The 23,873-nt window shown below is 39.3% G+C and overlaps 1 protein-coding gene across 1 annotated transcript in view; it reads right to left on the bottom strand.

Annotated features, from left to right (window-relative positions):
• Window positions 1-7,663: 7,663 nt before the first annotated feature.
• The window catches only part of hep (hemipterous), a 390,680-nt gene continuing 374,470 nt past the window's right edge, over window positions 7,664-23,873 (bottom strand). The window contains exon 10 of the mRNA XM_067138172.2: window positions 7,664-8,178. Within this exon, the coding sequence (XP_066994273.1) occupies window positions 8,010-8,178 (169 nt within the window). The 3' untranslated portion in view covers window positions 7,664-8,009. The remainder of the gene's footprint in view (window positions 8,179-23,873) is intronic.

The following is a 23,873-nucleotide window of genomic DNA, read 5'->3' as shown; positions in this document are numbered from 1 at the left end:
TACAACTACTTGACACCTCCAACTCACAGGATGCTGGTCAGTACACCCCGTTTTCCTCCATTTCTGAGCCGTATTATGTAATAAAGGTTTATACTAGGTGGTTTTCAAAATGTCCCCATTTCTGTCTGAACGCAGATCGGAAGGTGTGATTGATTTTTAAATGTGAAGAAACTCTGGGAGATTCACTTTGCAACATTGCCAACAATATGCAAGTATAGCTTTGTTAGACATCAATTGTTTCACTAATTTTGCTTGTTGGCTTGCTTCTTGTTTTATTGTACATTCATTTAAAATGAAGTAGACATTGCCTCAGGGCCAGTGGCGGCCGGTCAGTGCGTGCTACCGGGCTCCAGCACGTAGCTTGGAACTGTAAGGAATGTTATTTATGTACAGTACAATTATCCTGGTGCCTTTTCGTTGTTTTGAGTACGGTATGAATTTGTGTTTTGTGAAAATCAGGACGAGATCTGTCGAACACCTAGCGCCGTTCTCCCGGGGAACAAAGCTCGTGCTCATGTGAAGTGAGCCCTTGCCTGTAGCCTGAAGGAAGCAATACGCAGGCGCAGCCAAGCTTGCAACACTCCCCCTAGCCGGCGGAGTATACCGTAAACCGGGATCAACTTTTACTGATCCCGTCTATAGTTACTTCCTCTCCCGCAAGGGGGTAGAATTACTCGATGTCTCCCGCTACCCGGAGCGCAGCGAGGGATCCAGTCGGCCGTGCTTATGTTGAACGTGGTAAGCGAATCTGCCACTAGAGAGTAGCATCGTCTGGGTTCGAAAGTAAAGCGTAAGTGGAGGCAATCTATCTCACACATGCTTATTAAAATATCCACCTTCCTTTTGTGTCAAAAATAAGAAATTGGTAGGTGAGTCAAAGAATCTTTGACTGACCCTAAATGTTATCCGCATTACAATGTAATTTACTCTGGTGAAATGAAATAGCGTATGGCTTTTAGTGCCGGAAGTATCCGAGGACATGTTCGACTCACCAGATGCAGATCTTTTTATTTGACTCCCGTAGGCCACCTGCGAGTCGTGATGAGGATGAAATGATGATGACGACAACACGTACACCCAATGATGGTTAAAATTCCAGACCCTGCCGGGAATCGAACCCGGGATCCCTGTGACCAAAGACCAGCGCGCTAACCATTTAGCCATGGAGCCGGACATTTACTCTGGTAATAGGGGAGGTCTCAATGAATCAGTTGGCAGCTCTTTCAGTTGCTTTGTGCGGTTTTTAATCTCGCGGTTATATTACTGGTGCGTGTTTTTTCTGTCATTGTGTTAGTGCTAAAGTTTATACGAAGATTTATCAAATTATTTATCCACTGCAGTGTATATAAAGTGAAATTAAATTAGTGTTCTTAGTGGGGATCTATATTCCCACGATTCTACTTGCACTGATGTAAGTTGCGCCATTAGGTTAGTAAAAACAATATTTCTCCAATGAATTATTTATCTCGTAGACAGTTGTCGAAGAATTCATCTGCTTCCAAATTAATGTTGTTTTTGTTTGTTCTGAGTTATAAATTGTGAGAAAAGTTGTATTATTATTATTATTATTATTATTATTATTATTATTATTATTATTAGTAGTAGTAGTAGTAGTAGTACCAAGTTTGAAGTATGCGTTGTTCATCATGGCAATATGCAGATTTAAAACAGCGTATTTAGCTTGTTTTTTGTAGCACGTAGGACGATTTTTTCACGAGCCGCCACTGCTCAGGGCATGTTTTTAGTGAAAAATTATTGGATTACAGAGTTAATAGTAGCCACACAAAAGAAGTTTAGGAGAGAATGGTGTGCATGATCCTCCAAAGACAGAAACGGTACTGGCTATAGTGAGGAAGTCAGAAACAACTGGGTCTTCATTGAGTGAGTCTGGCAAGAATCGCACATCTGGTTTGGCAGATGTGTCAGAAGATGTTTAGACTTGATTGCTTTGGTCTCCTAGAAAATCATCACGTTGTTTGTTTCAGGAGATGGGTTATTCATATTCTATATGAAGTGACCAAGGCAAAGAAATTGCGGCCACACAAGACGAATGCCATTCACTGCCATTCACGAGTGGCAGAAGCCGGTTAAGGACAAACAAGTCCGTTACTTCACATGGTTCTTCGATAAGGCCTGGTTCCATCCGACTGGTTATGTCCATTCTCAAAATACCTGCATTTAAGCCACACACAACCCACATGGTATTCATGAAAGACCCCTCTGCTCAAAGAAGACTGGAGTTAGGTTTGCAGACTTGGTAAACTGAATAATAGGTCCGTTCTTCTTATTGGGTATGATGAACACAGAACAGTACAAGGATATTTTTCTGCAATTTGTTGAACAACTAGACGACATTGAGCTAACTCAGGGTTATTTTCAGCTGAGTCTCTCGCTCTGGTCAGCAGCTTCTTTGAGGACAGAGTAAGAATTTGTGGCCACCAAAATCACCAGACGTAATGACACCAGATTTCCTGCAAGGTTAACTCGAGAATAAAGTGTATTGAAATCGACCATAAACAATTGAAGATTAGAATACCAACATAATGACTGAAATCAATGAAACAGGAAAAGAAATGTTGCAGCGTACTGCCAGAAGTATTGAGCGACGGGTATAGCTGTGTCTACAGGAAGATGAAAGTTATTTCCAATATCTGCTATGATGGTAAGTGAATCTCTCAGAATTTTTTCATGTTTGGAACATAGCTGCACCTTCTTATCTGCTACAAGACAGAAATGGGGTTGTTTTGAAAACCACATGCTTTATACAAGTCCCCCTGTATTTCATGATTCTCCAGAAATGACTGGAGGTCTACTGTATGCATTTATATTTATCAAGAATTATTTGCTCCAAGTGTGTGTATGAGAGAGGAAAAAAAACCAAACACACACATACATCCCTTCCTGGATATGCCTTTGCTGGTGGTATGTAGTGTTTACAGTGCACTATGTCTTCTGGTATGGGCTAAAATAAATTTGTTACTTTCATTGACCTGTCTGTCTCATCCTTGGCTTTGACAATATGAAACTGACCGAGGTATGAGCGATTCTAGTAATACCGTTTCTTATGCTGCCAGTCCCCGTTACGAATGGTGTGAAAATATCACTCATAGGGTCGGTTGATGCATGCATTTCAGTGGGCTTGGCAAACTGATATGTAATAGCAACTTCTGGCTCAGTGAGGAAAGCAACAGGAAACTACTTCATTCATTTCCCTAGTATGCTTCTTCAGTGACACCTAGGCTATCTATGACACCTGTTGGTGGAGCTGTAGAGGAACAAACCAGCCTTTGGGCTGAATACCCAACGTATAACACATCTGGTTGCATTACAGATATTGTAGATTTTGAAATATCTTAAATTGTTGGGAAATATGGCAAAACTGTAATTAACAAATTGTGGTTACAAAACTAGGGTTCATATTTCAATTTAACTGATATAAAACAATAGGTTGAAGAAATAAATATTACTTACAAATTTTATTCCTATAGGTAACAGTGTCTAAACAATGAGGATGATGGAATTGTAGAATAACTGTTTATATTTTCCATATGTGACACATCCCAGTATTTCTTATTCTGTAACAGTAGGAAACCAAACAGACTAGAGTATTTATTTCTAATCAGTAAATGCATAATGCCATATATATAAAAGCATATTCTTATCAAATGGTTAAAACATATACTATATAATGTACACTGATAGATCTTACTTTTACTGCTTGATGAGTGAACATGTGATAGCAATAACTGTCAAAACAAACTTTTCACTCATACAAAATTCTATAAAAAATAAAAAAAAAAAAAACAAACAATAATACAACAGTCTACTCTTGATTAGCAAATGGCAGTGATCACCAAACCTATTATTAAAGTAAACAAGAAGAAAAATAACAAACCACAAATTAAAGACTGGAAATTGACAGATCTGGAAGTCAAACAGCAGTTTCAAGAGGAAATCAGATAACAGGCACAAAGAAAGGTAATGAAGAATGGAATGATTTTAGGACAAGTCTGGTTGGTAGCGGAGATAAAATGTGTGGAAGAACAAGCAGAAGAGTTGGAGAGAAAAGAACATCTTGGTGGAATGATATAGTGAAAGAAGCCATAATGAAAAGGAATAAAGCCAAAAAAGCTCTTGATGTGGCTAAGTCTGACAGAAGAATCAACAGCGACAGAATAGACAACAATAAATTGGAAGAGATGGCAAAAGAATATAGATACACGAAGTTGGAAGTCAAGACAATTGTAAGGGAAGAAAAAGAGAAAAGTTGGAAAAAATTTATAACTACACTGGAAGAAGACAGTAAAGGGAATATGAAAATGATATATGGAATAGTATTTTAAAAAAAGATCACATAAAGAAGCAATTACAGCTCTGTACATCACGCAGCTTACGCAGTGGCCTCCACAGTATGAACCAGCCATGCGTCTTAGTAGGTGTGCTATTTACCAACTGATGAGCCCAAATTGGCACAATGGAGCGAAATGCTGGCAACCAAGAATGAGTTAGCTGGAAAATTTATAATGTCCAATAACAGACCAACTATACTGGTAACATACCTCTTAATCAAGCAGCTCATCTTCTTTCTCCCAAGTCTTCCCTACCCCAAACATTGCAACACTTTTGTAACGCTACTCTTTTGTCGGAAATCACCCAGAACAAATCAAGCTGCTTTTCTTTGGATTTTTTCCAGTTCATGAATCCGGGTGAGGGTCCCATACAATGGAACCATACTCTAGTTGGGGGTCTTACGAGAGATTTATATACCCTCTCCTTTACATCCTTACTACAACCCCTAAACACCCCCATAACCATGTGCAGAGATCTATACCCTTTATTTACAATTCCATTTATGTGATTACCACAATGAAGATCTTTCCTTATATTAACACCTAGGTACTTACAATGATTCCTAAAAGGAACTTTCACCCCATCAACGCAGTAATTAAGACAGAAAGGACTTTTCCTATTTGAGAAACTCACAACCTGACTTTAAACACTGTTTATCATCATACCATAATACCTGCTGTCCATCTCACAACATTATCGAGGTCATTTCGTAGTTGCTCACAATCTTGTTCCTCCACAAGGAGGGAAATATTGAGTGTACCAATGTGTTCTGCCAATAATGTCAGAACCTCATTAAATTTTATCTTTGAGATGGATTGAGAGAATGGCTTCTATAAAGTGGTCATCATTAAAACAAAAGATTTGAAAATTTGACCTTGTTTGGGACTTGAATTAAAATTCCCAACTCTCGGGTTGGGAATATTAACAGATTTCAAAATTAAGATTTTTGCATGAGTCCAATTCCATGGCTGAGACTGGCCAGTGTCTTGAAATTCAGTCCTTGTGGCTTCAGCTTTGATTCTGGACCAGGTTGAGGGATTTTAATCTTATATGGTTGATTCCCTTGGCTCTGGGACAGGGTTTTTGTGCCATCTCCAACTTTTCTGCAACTCTCACACCAAACAGAACCCTTTCTTCCAACGCACTAACATGCAGTTTCCTTTACACAGCAGATGTCAACTACCCTTGTCGGCTTTATAAGAGCTGCATCAGGCTAGGAATAGCCACTCAAACTTTTTTTTTTCCACAAGAGAACAATATTAAGTTAATTTTATGTCAAATTAATGACTGTGGAGTGAACTAATACACAAGAAGGATATTAAAAAATCTGTACATAATATTAGGCTGTTTTATTCAGTTACCAGTTTGTTCCTCTGTCACAACTGACTGTAGGATGTATTTTACAATGCCCTTGATAGGTATGTGGGTAACTTTACAAGAATGCATGGAAATAAAATCCCTTTTTCGAACACCATTTAAAAACAGATGACTGGTTTTACAATACAAAAATGTCTTCAAAGTGAGAGATGAAACTAGTTGTACTGTACTTAAATACGAAAGATCCAATATCAGGTATTAACTTTAGAAATGACCAGTTTTTGCAGGTTGATCTCCAGAACTCAACAGTGAGCTGAAGGCCAAAGTTCGGAGAACCCAAGGACAGAGACGTAATTAGAAGGCACAGAGGTCAATCACTCCTTCAGGCTTATGTGACAGATAGTGAACAGATATTTAATACAATAATGTACTAATTAAAAATAAAGTACTATAATTAAATGATGAATAGTACATCCAATGAAAATTCCTCAACTGCAATATCTCAGTCTACTGAGAAATTTAATTGTCTTTGTTGCTACCAATGTAAATATTCTATTATAGTGATGGTCATCTAATCTTAAATAAGCCAGAAACAAAATAACTGTAAGCAGAGGAATTAAAAGAGAAAGAACAAAATATCTCTTATAATCCTCCTCCTACTTATCCTTAACAAATAACTACAGAGGTATTCTCTGCTTACAAAAATATTCAAGGGCTTACAATCAGCTGGTATAAATGTATTGATACATCTTAAGCAGCACAATGAATTTCAACAATGCTGGAATGTACAAAAGTCAGCTTCTTTAAGATTTATCTGTTTATGACCAAAGAGACTACATCTCTATCTGTTCGCAAATGCACAGTATAGCAATTAGCATTAACAAAGCGTTACAGAGATGGGTTGACTCTTGTATTCCTTTTCTTTTCCTTATCAAACAATCTTTGACACTAGATTTCTTAAAACTCTACAATCTGCTTTTGATGTCTGGAAGTATTTTAAACAATTTTCAAACCAATTACCTGGTAAATTAATCCTCTCTTCCCTACTTATTTATGTACATTCTCTATATATAGTTAGTTAATCTCTTTGGAAATTTGAACATGGAATCTTTGATGTATTTATCAGTTAGAAGAATTAACCACATGAATGCATGGGATGGGTAAAGTAAAAGCATTTCTGCAAAGATAGATTAACATGGAAAAATATCTCTCTATAGGAATCAACTAGATAAAGTAAGGGAGATCTCTTTTCATTCATAAAAAATAGTACTGAAACTTTTCAAACCATGTAAAACGTTTACCCCTTTATTTTTATGCTGGGTAACATCAATTCTTCTCAGATAAATACAAGTAAAGTAGATATACAGCAAGAAGAATATATTAAACTTTTCAGTAGACAACCTTTTTCAAATTATAAAAAAAGTAATTTAAAGAAAAAGAACCAACCAAAAAGAATTTGAGGAGTCCAGGATTAATCTTCTGATTGCTGGTGTAATATCCCCACAGATATAATTCTTCTGCATATGAAACTGCAGCTTGTGCCAAATGTTGCAGTCTTCTACAATAAGCAGTCATTACACTAGGCAAGCATACACCAATGGTAATCAGAATGAAACGCCGAGTGCTTCAGAGATACACAGCTGCTTCTTACGACCACAAGCATATTAGATCACTACTCTCATTCTTCACATCTTAAAAACAGATTAAAAAAACAACAACACAGTAGATGATTGATAAAGATACTACATAAATAAAAGGAACCAGACACACAGAAAAGTGGCATAAAAGGAAATAAATATGAAGACAGTGAGTATACCAATTTCTTATGCAGCCCAAAAACACGCACTGTGTACACATTACATAGCCACAGTATAATTAAACTCAGGCCATCACTCGAAACACTCATTTAAGCCATAGGTTATCTTTCAGAATCAAACACTTTCCACCTATAATATACAACTGCAGCCATCTACCTAGACTGCCATTTCACACAATTAGGCAACAAATATTATATAAAGTATGGAGTAGTTTCAGTACAATAGCGGTGACTTTCCTTTGCTCTCCATCTAGTACAAAGGAAGGTCAGTCTTGAAGTTCATCTCAACCTACCATAGGAAGAGCAAAAATGTTAAGGTTGTATACCTGGTTGCAGCACTTAAAATATGAAACTTTTGTGTGGAACGATGCAGATGTATAAAACATGTATGTTACAATACTACACGAAGGAATTAACAATTTCATTGCGATTCTTAAGATCTGACCAACCCAAACAATCCACAGTAAGCACTTATAGAATAGATGTAAAGTGGAGAGTAACTACTCAAAGCTGGCAGGTCAACTCTTCATAAGTCTTGGTAGTCTCCACCATTAAATACTCGACGCTGTGGTTCAGGTGTATAGTGAAACCGTGCTCGGAAATGCTCCACTCGCCGGTGTTGAGGGGAGCCAGGTACTGAGTTGCTTTCAGACAGTCTTCTAGGTGGTGGTTGAGGAGGCGAAGGTGACACATACCTATAACCAAGTGTTGATTTTATATTTGTATTTTGTAAAATGCTGTCAAAATAAAGATATATTGAAGAAATTAATATAAAGGTTAAATTTATTTTAAATTTCTTACAAAAAAGAACAGGTAAGAACAGATAAATGTCAATGGCTGTAACTACAGTAATTACTGAGAGGCATCTTATGTTTAAGACTATGTCATCTTGTCACGGGCAATGTTAAATGCAAATGATTATAAACTGATAATCCCTAATATAAGCTGTACTTGTAAGCTTTGTCCACTTCAAATTTCACTACCAATGACAAGAGATTTGTACCTGGATTACAACAAAACCCAAACCCCATGGCGCAGCAGCCCCGAAGGGCCATGGCCTACCAAGAGACTGCTGCTCAGTCTGAAAGCCTGCAGATTATGAGGTGTCGTGTGGTCAGCTTGGTGAATCCTCTTGGCTGTTATTCTTGGCTTTCTAGACCGGGGCCGCTATCTCACCGCCAGATAGCTCCTCAACTGTAATCACATAGGCTGAGTGGATCTTAAACCAGCCCTCAGATCCAGGTAAAAATCTCTGACCTGGCCAGGAATCAAACCCACGACATCTGGATAAGAGGCAGGCATGCTACCCTACAGTGTGGGGCTGGCTTGGATTATAATAAGGTTGGCAAAATATCTCACGATCAGAGGCATGCAACTATTCCATGAAATAATTGAATTGTAATGACAGTCAAACAAAAAATGTAGTAAAATATTAATATAAACCAGGGAAACGCACGAACAATTTAGCTGTTTCACACAATTTAAAAAAATACCATACTGAAAAAAGATATGTGAGACAAGCTTGTCTTCAGCACTGAATTTCAAACAATGAGTAGTAAACCTACAAGGGTATTGTTTGTACATCACTCAAAATTTAAGTAGAATGGTATTTCTTTATCGATCATGTCCACAATAAGAAGGAAATGCACTTTTTAAGTTTCCATAATGTCTGTATGTATGTAACGTACTTATGTGCATCACAAGGAAACGGCTGGAGAGAACTGAATGAAAATTGGCACTAAAGTCGGGGAATAGATCAAATTTACTCACCTCAAACACTGATACAGGAATTAGAAAGATGTTCATCTGGAGCGTGGCATTGTATGGAAGTGAAACATGGGTGATAACTAGCTCAGAAAAAAAGAGGATAGAATATCAACATCGAGCACTACTGACATAGAAATATTGTTCAATCGTGTTAACTGGATTTTGTCTTAAGGTGTAAAAATGCATGGTCATCAACCCATATTGACAAGGAAGATTGTGAAGATGATAATAAAAATGAGAAAAAATCGTAATGGAATGATCGCTTGAATAATAAGACAAGAGAGAGTCACGAAGGGAAGGACGACTCACTTTATATGTCCTAATATCACAGAATTGGAAGAAACCTAAATGAGAAGGCCTACAATATAGAAAGCTCATAACATTGATCAACAATAACATTACAGTCTGCTGCCACTCATCTCCAATAGATGGGATTACTGCCGAGTACCGAGTATAACAAAACCCCAAACGCCACGGCACTTAATGCTGTTCAAAGGGCCTTGGCCTGCCCAGCGACCGCTGCTCAGCCTGAAGGCCTGCAGATTACGAGGGGTTGTGTGGTCAGCATGAGAAGCATCCTCTCGGCTGTTATTCTGGGCTTTCGAACCGAGACTGCCATTTCACTGTCAGATAGCTCCTCAATTCTAATCACGCAGGCTGAGTGGACTACATAATGTTAATTTTAAGGACACTTCCTCTAAAGCATTATTTTGTCAATTTATGTATTTTTCATCCAAACAGTGTTATGTGGCTGAAGATGTTGATAATATACGAAACATTTACCACTTTTAACCATTAAGTTGCCTTAGGCAATCATTGTATCGACTAGGTGGAAAATAAATAAATACTTAGTTGTGAAGGCTGAGTGGACCTTGAAACCAGCTCTCAGGTCGAGAGAAAAATCCCTGACCTGGCCGGGAATCGAACCCGGGGCCTCCGGGTGAGAGGCAGGCACGCTACCCCTACACCATGGGGCCGGCACCCAGTATAACAACCTGCTTGAATACTGGTGAGAAGTAGCCAGGGAGTTTAGGAGCAAATAAATATGTTAACTGAATAACAGATAATTAATCACGACTAAGCGCGGAATAAAGAAACAGGTGTGGAAGGTTACCGCCATATAGTGACCACGTGATCAAGTCCGTGAAAGGAAATATAACTACCCAAGCCATCATAATTGTGCAGAATTTGACGATCAAATCTTCAGTCAGATCATATAAATTGAAAGGCCATGAGTTTATTAGTTAAACAAGGCGGACAGTAAAATGATACAACCTTTATTGTAATAAAGTGACGCTCTGTGAAGTACAAATCCCCGTATAGTAAGTTGAGATCATTCCGCCAGAACTGTATCAAGCTAGCAGGCAAGGCGCTCTTCACAAATCAGTCGTGTCCTGAACAATCATCATATCAGACGTGAATTGAAATTGCTCCACATAAGTGAATGGTTTACTACACTTAGAGTACATTTATAAGTTCTAAGTATGGCACAAGAACCTACAGTGCTATGTTTTAGACAGTATTGTCTATTTTATACCAGGGTCTTGAGTAATATAAATGGGATTCTGAGGAACAGAAACTATGTTAAACTGGAGATTTTGTAATTCGTAATGACAATTTGAAACATGTTACAGTCTTTTGCTATCTTCAGCAGTTTAAATGACAGTCTCACAGGCGAGGAGGAATCCTAGTTTCAACTAACACTTTCGCTTTCAGTTATTTGTAAGAGGTGAGCCGAGGGTCGGCGATCAACAAACAATAGAGCTACCGTTCTAAAGTGGTTAGGCGAGAGGCCGCAGAGAGTTGATATTTCCCCAGCGCAGGTAAACAACCCATATATAAACACTGTAGGAGGCGACTTGGCAAAATAGATGGGGAAGTTCAGAACAATAATAATATCTATGTGTGTACGAGAACGACCAGCTGACACAATTAAGTATTGCAGTTAGGATAACATTTGCGGTACAACACATCAGAGTTAGTACGAGGGAAGAGTGTTTAATAAGCTAATACAAGTGCGTAATATTGTACAGTGTAATCCGTATGTTAGATTTAAGATGTCAAGATTATAAGCCGTGTGTTAGATTAAGTAAATATAAACCATGATAGGATACTGCAAGATAATGGAAATGTGTAATCTTCCGTCTAAAATGTTCTAATTCATCCATGACGGAGGCCAGCTGATGATGGGAGAACAAGGTTGCGACTATGTGAGTACATTATGAATTTATAATAATTTAAGATGTAGCTTTGCTGTAATTGTACATTTATTTACGCGAGTTGTCAGTGATAATATTTAGTCGGTGTTTCATTTCATGTAGTCAGGAGTGCAGTCTAATTCTATAGAGACTTTTTTTGTTTGTTTATCACACACGATTATTATTATTTTTAGTACATTTTCAATCCAGGTTATCAACATTCATTTTTGATGACTATATAAGGCTTATTTTTGGTATAAATGAGGTGCCATAAGCAGATAATTTATAAGGTGGCAGATTAGTGACCTGTAATTTATTTCATGATAATAATAATAATAATAATAATAATAATAATAATAATAAAAATATGTGTAAATAACCGGCGGAACACATCAGGGTAGAGCATTGTAATATTTATATGAGTCAATTAGGAACTTCTGTTGAACTACGGTCATGATGACAGTCATGTTTATTCAGATACATTCGTATTTCACAGAAATAACCTGTGATAACCAATTGGGTAGTTGTACAATGCTGTGTGTAAAGGAAATATTTTATTTTATTGAAAAATACAATGTTGAGTGACAACGTTTACCAAGTATTGAAAAAGGCCCAGATTAATAGGAGGAAATCTTCTTAATGGAAGAAGAATTTGTGTACCAGCCTAGGAGCTGATGTGAAATAATACCAGCAATAAAGCTGGTTCATGTTTGTGGGTTACTGTAGTCACGTCCTAGTTCGTGAACCATGGGCAACGGCTGAGTGGCCTAGTAAGTGGTCCTGAGAGTCGGGACACCAGTTGCTATGGAATGGGAGTGGGCAATTCGGACATATTCCGAGCCATGGCCCTCCTTGTGCTCAGGTGGCTAGGACTATACAATCCACTGGTGGTCCATAACCCGTTAGAGGAGAGATCCTCACTTGGACTATGTGCAAGTAGGGTAGCATCCTGCTTCATGAATTTACCGAGCTCAGAACATTTTAAGCAAGCCTCGGACCTATGGGAGTAACGGAGTCCCACTCCCATTTGACAGGCGAAGGACTCCTTGGAAAAACTTGGCGAACGAACAAAATGGAATTCGATGAAGAGCAATCAATATTAATGGGGCTTATGGAAGAAAGAAAGTAGAACTGGCTGAGTCAGCTAAGAGGATGCATCTGGATGTGCTAGGAGTAAGTGATATTCGGGTAAGGGGAGATAATGAGGAAGATATAGGAGATTATAAAGTGTACTTGACGGGTGTTAGAAAAGGAAGGGCAGAGTCTGGGGTAGGGCTCTTTATCAGGAATACCATTGCACGCAACATAGTTTCTGTTAGGCACGTAAATGAGCGAATAATGTGGGTAGATTTGTCAGTTGGAGGAATTAGGACTAGAATTGTATCCGTGTATTCACCATGTGAGGGTGCAGATGAGGATGAAGTTGACAAGTTTTATGAAGCATTGAGTGACATTGTGGTCAAGGTCAACAGCAAGGATAGAATAGTGCTAATTGGCGATTTCGATGCGAGAGTTGGGAATAGAACTGAAGGGTACGAAAGGGTGATTGGTAAATGTGGGGAAGATATGGAAGCTAATGGGAATGGGAAGCATTTGCTGGACTTCTGTGCTAGTATGGGTTTAGCTGTTACGAATACATTCTTCAAGCATAAGGCAATTCACCGCTACACATGGGAGGCTACGGGTACCAGATCCATAATAGACTATATCTTAACAGACTTCGAACTCAGGAAATCTGTTAGGAATGTACGAGTTTTCCCCGGATTTTTCGATGATACAGACCACTATCTGATCTGTAGTGAACTAAGTATCTCTAGGCCTAGGGTAGAGAAAGTGAAATCTGTCTGCAAACGAATAAGGGTAGAGAATCTCCAGGATGAGGAAATTAGACAGAAGTACATGGATATGATTAGTGAGAAATTTCAAACAGTAGACAGTAAGCAGGTTCAGGATATAGAAAGTGAATGGGTGGCATACAGGGATGCTGCAGAAGAAACAGCAAGGGAATGCCTAGGAACAACTGTGTGTAAAGATGGGAAAAGGCGAACATCATGGTGGAATGATGAAGTGAGAGCAGCTTGTAAACTTAAAAAGAAGGCTTATCAGAAATGGCTCCAAACAAGGGCTGATGCAGACAGAGAATTGTACACAGATGAAAGAAACAGAGCGAGACAAATAGTTGTTGAATCCATAAACAAGTCGTGGGAAGATTTTGGTAATAACCTGGAAAGGATAGGTCAAGCAGCAGGGAAACCTTTCTAGACAGTAATAATGAATCTTAGGAAGGGAGGGAAAAAGGAAATGAACAGTGTTTTGAGTAATTCAGGTGAACTCATAATAGATCCCAGAGAATCACTGGAAAGGTGGAAGGAATATTTTGAACATCTTCTCAATATTAAAGGAAATCATCCTGGTGATGTTGCGAACAGCCAAGCTCATGGGGAGGAGGAAAATTATGTTGGTGAAATTATGCTTGTGGAAGTGGAAAGGATGGTAAATAAACTCCACTGTCATAAGGCAGTAGGAATAGATGAAATTAGACCTGAAATGGTGAAGTATAGTGGGAAGGCAGGGATGAAATGGCTTCATAGAGTAGTAAATTTTTATTTTTTTTTTGCTAGTTGTTTTACGTCGCACCGACACAGATAGGTCTTATGGTGACGATGGGGCAGGAAAGCGCTAGGAGTGGGAAGGAAGCGGCCGTGGCCTTAATTAATATACAGCCCCAGCATTTGCCTGGTGTGAAAATGGGAAACCACAGAAAACCATTTTCAGGGCTGCCGACAGTGAGGTTCGAACCTACTATCTCCCGAATACTGGATACTGGCCACACTTAAGAGTAGTAAAATTAGCATGGAGTGTTGGTAAGGTACCTTCAGATTGGACAAAAGCAGTAATTGCACCTATCTATAAGCAAGGGAACAGGAAGGATTGCAACAACTATCGAGGTATCTCATTGATTAGTATACCAGGCAAAGTATTCACTGGCATCTTAGAAGGGAGGGTGCGATCAGTCGTTGAGAGGAAGTTGGATGAAAACCAGTGTGGTTTCAGACCACAGAGAGGCTGTCAGGAACAGATTTTCAGTATGTGCCAGGTAATTGAAAAATGCTACGAGAGGAATAGGCAGTTGTGTTTATGTTTCGTAGATCTAGAGAAAGCATATGACAGGGTACCGAGGGAAAAGATGTTCGCCATACTGGGGGACTATGGAATTAAAGGTAGATTATTAAAATCAATCAAAGGCATTTATGTTGACAATTGGGCTTCAGTGGGAATTGATGGTAGAATGAGCTCTTGGTTCAGGGTACTTACAGGGGTTAGACAAGGCTGTAATCTTTCACCTTTGCTGTTCATAGTTTACATGGATCATCTGCTGAAAGGTATAAAATGGCAGGGAGGGATTCAGTTAGGTAGAAATGTGGTAAGCAGTCTGGCCTATGCTGACGACTTGGTCTTAATGGCAGATTGTGCCGAAAGCCTGCAATCTAATATCTTGGAACTTGAAAATAGGTGCAATAAGTATGGTATGAAAATTAGTCTCTCGAAGACTAAACTGATGTCAGTAAGTAAGAAATTCAACAGAATTGAATGTCAGATTGGTGATACAATGCTAGAAAAGGTCGATAATTTCAAGTATTTAGGTTGTGTGTTCTCCCAGGATGGTAATATGGTAAGTGAGATTGAATCAGGTTGTCGTAAAGCTAATGCAGTGAGCTCGCAGTTGCGATCAACAGTATTCTGTAATAAGGAAGTCAGCTCCCAGATGAAACTATCTTTACATCGGTCTGTTTTCAGACCAACTTTGCTTTACGGGAGCCAAAGCTGGGTGGACTCAGGATATCTTATTCATAAATTACAAATATCAGACACGAAAGTAGCAAGAATGATTGCCGGTACAAACAGGTGAGAACAATGGCAGGAGGGTACTCGGAATGTGGAGATAAAGTCTAATTTATGAATGAACTCGATGGATGAAGCTGTACGCATAAACCGGCTTCAGTGGTGGGGTCGTGTGAGGCGAATGGAGGAGGATAGGTTACCTAGGAGAATAATGGAGTCTACTATGGAGGGTAAGAGAAGTAGAGGTAGACCAAGACGACGATGGTTAGACTCGGTTTCTAACAATTTAAAGATAAGAGGTATAGAACTAAATGAGGCCACAACACTAGTTGCAAATCGAGGATTGTGGCAACGTTTAGTAAATTCACAGAGGCTTGCAGACTAACGCTGAAAGGCATAACAGTCTATAATGATAATGAATAAAGCTGATGAAGAGTAAATACTGGCATTTTGGAGCCCAGGGAAATAGTATTCTTGAGATAATTGCATAGATGAACCAGTCGATGAGCTGATGAATAAAATGGAAAATAAGAGTTCACCGATAAATAATAAGGACCGAATGTAAGATCAAGAAACCTAGAGTCAGGCAACATCACTAGTTAATAAAACTACAAAGTTAAGCCGTTGGAGATTTGTCATGGTAAATTTATGTCAAGTATCACGAAAACATGAAGATGGGTGCAATGAGTATGGTATGAAAATTAGCCTTGCGAAGACTAAATTGATGTCAGTAGCGAAGAAATTCAACAGAATCGAATGTCAGATTGGTGATACAAAGCTGGAACAGGTAGATAGTTTTAAGTATTTAGGTTGTGTGTTCTCCCAGGATGGTAACATAGTGAGATTGAATCAAGGTGTAGTAAAGCTAATGCAGTGAGCTCGCAGTTGCAATCAACAGTATTCTGTACAAAACTGGACGAAACTATCCTTGCATCGGTCTGTTTTCAGACCAACTTTGTTTTACGGGAGCAAAAGCTGGGAGGGCTCAGGATATCTTATTCATAAGTTACAAGGAACAGACATGAAAGTAGCAAGAATGATCGCTCGTACAAACAGGTGGGAACAATAGCAGGAGGATACTTGGAATGAGGAGATAAAGGCTAAACCGGTTTTGGTGGTGGTGTAATGGAGGCGAATGGAGGAGGATAGGTTACCTATGAGAATAATAGACTCTGTTATGGAAGGTAAGAGGGAGACCAAGACGACGATGGTTAGACTCAGTTTCTAACGATTTAAAGATAAACTAGGGATCAAAAGATTCCGGACACCCCCCAAAACATACGTTTTTCATCTTATGTGCATTATGCTGGCACCTACTGCCAGGTACTCCATAGCAGCGACCTCCGTAGTCATTAAGACATCGTGAGAGAGCAGAATGGGGCGCTCCGCGAAACTCACGGACTTCAAACGTGGTCAGGTGATTGGGCGTCACTTGTGTCAGAAGTATGTACGCGAGATTTCCACACTCCTAAACATCCCTAGGTCCACTGTTTCTGATGTGATAGTGAAGTGAAAACATGAAGGGACACGTAAAGCATGAAAGCGTACAGGCCAACCTCGCCTGTTGACTGACAGAGACCGCCGAGAGTTAAAGAGGCCCGTCATGTGTAATAGGCAGGCATCTATCCAGACCATCACTCAGGAATTCCAAACTGCATCAGGATCCACTCCAAGTACTATGGCAGTTTGGCGGGAGGTGAGAAAACAGAGTCCTGCCCATAAGCCACACATCATGCAGGTCAATGCCAAACGACGGTGTAAGGAGCGTAAACATTGGATGATTGAACAGTGGAAAAACGTTGTGTGGAGTGATGAATCACGGTACACAATGTGGTGATCCGATGGCAGGGTGAGGGTATGGTGAATACCTGGTGAACGTCATCTACAAGCGTGTGTAGTGCCAACAGTAAAATTTGGAGATGGTGGTGTTATGGTGTGGTCGTGCTTTTCACGGAGGAGCCTTGCACCCCTTGTTCTTTTGCGTGGCACTATCACAGCACAGGCCTACATTGATGTTTTAAGCACCTTCTTGCTTCCCACTGTTGAAGAGCACTTCAGGTATGGCGATTGCATCTTTCAACACGATCGAGCACCTGTTTATAATGCACGGCCTGTGGCGGAGTGGTTACACGACAATAACATCCCTGTCATGGACTGGCCTGCACAGAGTCCCGACCTGAATCCTATAGAACACATTTGGGATGTTTTGGAATTGCAAGTGACTAATCTCATGTTTTAATCCGTATTGAAATCTGTTGATATACAATAATAAAGTTTTATTATGAATCCACCTGTTCAATACATTATAATGTTGTTACATTTAAAATAACTTCATTAGTTAAAAAGTTATATATGGGACATGTTTCACTCCCTTATAGAGCATCATCAGCCAAATCTGAATCTCAAATAATTGTTATTTACGTAAATAAAGACTTAAGAACTATTAGAACATTTTTGACAAACTTAAAACTTATTCTATTAGAAAATCATAAAATATAAAATCTTTGTATACATGGCTTAATTCCATGTGCTTAATAGGAAGATACATTAAAATTATGGAAGAAAGAGTACTAAAATATAAAATAAATAATATATATATCATGTCCAAAATCCTAGAAAGACGTAAAGATCAATCTTAGGAGCTAAATTTGAGGATTTTCTTAGCAATGAGATCTGAATCCTATAGATCTCATCTCATTGCTAAGAAAATCCTCAAATTTAGCTCCTAAGATTGATCTTCACGTCTTTCTAGGAATTTGGACATGATATATATATTATTTATTTTATATTTTAGTACTCTTTCTTCCATAATTTTAATGTATCTTCCTATTAAGCACATGTAATTAAGCCATGTATACAAAGATTTTATATTTTATGATTTTCTAATAGAATAAGTTTTAAGTTTGTCAAAAATGTTCTAATAGTTCTTAAGTCTTTATTTACGTAAATAACAATTATTTGAGATTCAGATTTGGCTGATGATGCTCTATAAGGGAGCGAAACATGTCCCATATATAACTTTTTAACTAATGAAGTTATTTTTAATGTAACAACATTATAATGTATTGAACAGGTGGATTCATAATAAAACTTTATTATTGTATATGTTTTGGAATGCCGACTTCGTGCCAGGCCTCATTGACCGACATCGCTACCTCTCCTCAGTGCAATGCTCCGTGAAGAATGGGCTGCCATTCCCCAAGCAAACATCCAGCACCTGATTGAACGTATGCCTGCAAAAGTTGAAGCTGTCATCAAGGCTAAGGGTGGGCCAACACCGATGGAGGGCGCCATGAACTTGTACGTCATGTTCAGCCAAGTGTCCGGATACTATTGATCACAGAGATGTATAGAACTTAATGAGGCCACAACACTAGTTGCAAATAGGGGATTGTGGCAACGTTTATTAAATTCACAGAGGCTTGCAGACTGAACACTGAAAGGCATAGTGATCTATAATGATCCATTGTTGCTCACGTCCATAGGTTTAACCTTAAAGTACCCTACACCTGATGCCCGGGTGGTGCTAAGCGAGCAACAGCGAACAGGACATATTTCTCTCCTGGTCAAGATACAACATTAATGAACATGGCTTCACTATCCACAGGTCCTTTTCAGGATGATACTACTACTACTACTACTACTACTACTACTACTACTACTACTACTACTACTACTGCTGCTGCTGCTGCTTCTGCTGCTGCTGCTACTACCACTACCACCACTACTACGAGACTGGGACCTACTGTCCGTATTTGCCAACTTAATATAGAAGGCATTAGCCGATCCAAGAGTGAAGCGCTGTCGAAACTGCTACTTTCTTATGAAGTTGACTTGGTAGTTATCCAAGAAACTCATGCTGCAGATGATAAGCAGTTGAGAACAAGAGGAAAGATTCCAGGATATGATCTTCTGGGAGCTACCAATCATCAAGCGTATGGTAATGCCACCTACGTATGCTCCACCATAGATAATGCCTACCTTGTCTCTTCCAGTAGAAGTGAGGATATTCACACTGTTGTTACTCGAATAGGTGACACTGTAGTCTCAAATATCTATAAACCACCCAATGTCAAGTGGCCTAGTCAAGTTTTAGATGTGCATCCGCACCCAGCTGTCTATGTAGGAGACTTCAACAGCCTTCATCAGGAGTGGAATTATAGAACCAATGACGACAATGGAGAGGCGCTAATGGGTTGGGTTAAAATGAATGATCTTTTCCATGTTTTTGACGCCAAGGATCGAGGTACTTTTAGATCTGCAGCATGGAGATTAGAGTATTGCCCTGACCTATGCTTTGTGTCTAGAAACAAAGAGGATAAATCCTTACCAATCATCAGGAAAGTGCTCACAGACTTTCCTCATAGCCAGCACCGACCAGTCCTCTATGAGCTTGGAATCCAGATTCCTCTAGTTTCAACTACCCAACAACCACGCTGGAACTTCAGTAAAGCTAACTGGTCTGCCTTTACAGAGGACCTTGACAATGTTTTGCGAAAGGTACCACCAACAAGCACAGGATATGAGAGATTCGTGGGAGCAGTGATATCTACAGCAAAAAAGCACATCCCTAGCGGCTTTCGTAGAGAGTATATCCCTGGATGGAGCGAGGAAGCAGATAATCTTTATCAACAATACATTGATAGTGGTGATTACGAAATTGCAGATCAACTTTTACATAGCTTAGATTCTGCAAGAAGACAAAAGTGTATTTCAAAAGTTGAATCTCTTGACTTCACAAAATCCAGTCGTGAAGCTTGGTCCCTTCTCAGGAAGCTGGGGGATGGAAAACCCATTACACGAATAAATTCAGAAATTCACCCTAACAAAATTGCATCTCATATAGTCACGACATCCAAAAGTAGCAGGGATAAAGTATTCACGAAACGAATAAAGAAGAATCTGAAAATCCTGAAGGACAGTGTCCCAGATATATCGGAGTACTCCAGACCTTTTACTGAGAATGAGATAACTATTGCAATTGCTGATATCAAGCCAGGCAAAGCACCAGGAGTGGATGGTATTCACCCAAAATTTATCACTCATTGTGGGGATAGAGCTAGAGTATGGGTGTCCATCTTCTTCACGAACATCCGACAGAGTGGGCAATTGCCAAAGCTATTCAAAGAAACAAAGATCATAGCCATCTTGAAGAAAGGCAAAGCCAGCGATAAACCAGAGAGCTATCAACCTATTGCCCTGCTTAATGTGACATAAATTACTAGAAAGGCTCCTTCTCAATAGAATTGGCCCACAGATCCTCGAGAAAATCCCAGTGGAGCAGGCAGGATTCAGACCGAACAGAAGCAAAGCAGGCTAACAGAGAAAGCTTAAGACATTAGTAGCTTTTATTGATCTGACAGCAGCCTATGATACAGTCTGGAAGGACGGCCTACTCTTCAAGTTTCTGAAGGTGATACTATGTAAGATGACTGCCCAGCTCTTGAATAATATGTTAAGCCAAAGACTTTTCCAAGTACATATGGGGAATTCTGTGAGCACCACAAGATCACTAAATAATGGACTTCCACAGGGTTCTGTTCTTGCTCCAATCTTATCTAGCCTATATATCTCAGGCATGCCTGCCATATTTTCAAGAAAATGTGGATATGCCGATGATTGGGCTATTGCTACCAGAGACACAACATTCGAGAAATCCGAGATGACCTTAATGGACGACATAAAAGTGTTGGTACAGTATTTTAAATTGTGGAGACTTACACTTAATGCCAATAAAACAGAAGTATGCTGCTTCCATCTAAACAGCAAGATGGCTAACAAACAATTGCAGGTGTACATTGGAAATCAGTTATTGAGACATAATACATTCCCTAAATACCTAGGAGTTACCTTAGAGAGAACACTCTCCTTTAGACAACACTTTCGTAACGTCCAATCCAAAGTAAGAACTTGCAACAACGAAATCCAGAAATTATGTGGTACAACTTGGGGTTCAACAGCAACTTTACTCCGATGCACCGCTTTGGGACTTGTGTTCTTGGCTGCCGAGTACTGCGCTCCTGTTTGGTTGAATAGCCCTCACACCAACCTCATAGATATGCAGCTCAACACCACGATGCATCTCGTCACTGGCACAATAAGGTCTACACCCACATATTGTCTACCTATTCTCAGCCATATCTCCCCACCAGATCTTCAACGTAAAAACACTCTCCTCAGGGAATTTAAGAAATTAATAAATAATCTCCAATTACCAATATATAACGACATCGCCGATGTTCATCTGAATCGTCTAAGGTCCCAAAATCCACCAATAAGAACTGCAATAGAACTAAAGAATACCAACTTCAATATTACTAAGGAATGGCAGGGAAGAAAAGATACTACGCCCGAGTCAACTTAGCCACACATACGACCGTCACTGCCACCTGGATTTGAGCTTCCTCGGAAAACCTGGTCTACTCTTAACAGGATAAAATCGGGCCATGGTAACTGCGCAAATTTCCACTACAAGTGGAAAAGCATTCCTACGCCTACCTGCGACTCTGGTGCCTCCAAGCAGACCATCCTGCACATTATCAGCGAATGTCCGAAAAGCAAGTACAGTGGTGATATCAGTGACTTTGCTCATGCGCTTCCACAGACAGTTAGCTATATAAATAACCTGGATATAAATATATAGTTTGTTCTTCAAAATCACTGTGTGTTGTATCTGTAAAGCCATACACTTAATAAAATTCTATAATGATAATGTAATGAGAATAAAATAGAGACATTCTTGTGTAATTTTAATAGTGTTTTATTCTGCATAATCGCTATTAAGCAGGTTCATCAACAGCTGGTGATGACCTGTTTACAGGTCGAAACTGGTACTATCTTTTAATGTAAATATTCTAAACACTTTGTAAAATAAAGTATTGATTATGTGGAAAACTCATCCTTCATACCTGTGTACTCAAATTATCAATATGGACATGAAACTGATAGATTATAGTAATAATTTGGAAACCAGGCAAACCAGAATTTCCTGCGAGGCCATAGTGGTATGTTAGCATAGCAAAGTCAACAGCTAAGCGGTCTGACGGCCCAGTGGGGAAAGTCATATAACAACACCTGTTAGCAGTACTTTGAACCCCCATGGCCTGACGAGAAACTTGGGAAGTATAACACAGCAACCATCCTCTATTTTTAATTTTTTTTTTGCTAGTTGCTTTATGTCGCATCGACACAGATAGGTCTTATGGCGACGATGGGACAGGAAAGGGCTAGGAGTGGGAAGGAAGCGGCCGTGGCCTTAATTAAGGTACAGCCCCAGCATTTGCCTGGTGTGAAAATGGGAAACCACGGAAAACCATTTTCAGGGCTGCCGACAGTGGGGTTCGAACCTACTATCTCCCGACATCCTCTATTAACATTAATCAGGAGGAAAATGGAAGAGGTCCGACACTTCGAAGAATGATGGTATGGGAAAAAAGACAGGAAAGAGCCATGAAAGGCGTGAAAATGAAAGACTCCCCAGGCCTAGCAAACCTAATACCACTGGGGTTGGAAGAGAACAGGAGCTCACCAAGGATGGTCAGATAGGAAAGATGAACATGAGGAACCTCACACAAGGAAGCAGAAGCAATGTCAAATGGGAACCATGGTCGTCAACCCATGCTCCCAAGTTGACAGCCCTTGGTTCCCCTTTCAATCGTCTCACATAACAGGCTGGGGATAGCGTGGATGTATTATACAGCCCCCATCCATTGGGGGAAGTAAAGAGTCAGAAATAATTGCAATAGAAATTATTGGTATTGCAATACATACAGCCGACCTGTCATTACAAGAGAAATAACTTGACAAGAGGGTCTACCTTTTCAATACAATATATCAGGTAAATAATATTACATCAGTCTTGGGACTAGTTTCAGCCAAATACAAATTAAACAGATCATGTGATAACTAAAACATATGTATACCAGACAAAGACAATGTTGCAGGAATAACTGTAACATTAAAACACATATCTTAAAAGAACTATGGTTGTGATCTTCTTGTCATAATATGATGTCTCTAAGTTGACTTAGGACCTCAGGCAAAGAAGTAAATCTGGCAATGATAGCCAGAATTAGGAATGAATAAATATACAGACAAGAAATTAAAAAGGAGAAAAACGATTTATGAGACTCACCTCTGTAGTGAAATGTACAGTACAGTATATCTAATGTCTGATGTAGAACAAGCACTGACATGCTGGAGGAATCAGGTAGGCCATGTAAACAAAGGAGTGGATAGGGACCAAGCACTGACTTCTTGTAGGAAGCAGGCAGTGTAAACAAAGGTTTAGATAGGGAGAGGAGGGGAATGGGTAACGAAAGGAGGGGAAGGTAAGGGGGAGGGAAGGGAGAAGGGGTGTCTAAGGTAGGGCTGGAGGATGCGGAAAGAAAGACTGCTGCTGAGAGGGAAATTTAAATGATTATAAAAGAAAGAATTATTTTTATCTAAGACAGGATTACTAAAGACAGGAATTAAAAGGTCAAATAAAATGTTTGATTTCTCTGAAACTTCAAGTTAGGATTGAAAAACTGTTCCAGATGGATAAAACAATTTTCCATAGTATTGAGCAGGGGGCCTTTTTC

The sequence above is a fragment of the Anabrus simplex genome, chromosome 1, assembly GCF_040414725.1.
Source record: "Anabrus simplex isolate iqAnaSimp1 chromosome 1, ASM4041472v1, whole genome shotgun sequence".
Lineage (NCBI taxonomy): Eukaryota > Metazoa > Arthropoda > Insecta > Orthoptera > Tettigoniidae > Anabrus > Anabrus simplex.
The sequence above is the reverse complement of the archived record's forward strand: the minus strand, read 5'-3'. Positions and strand labels throughout refer to the sequence as shown.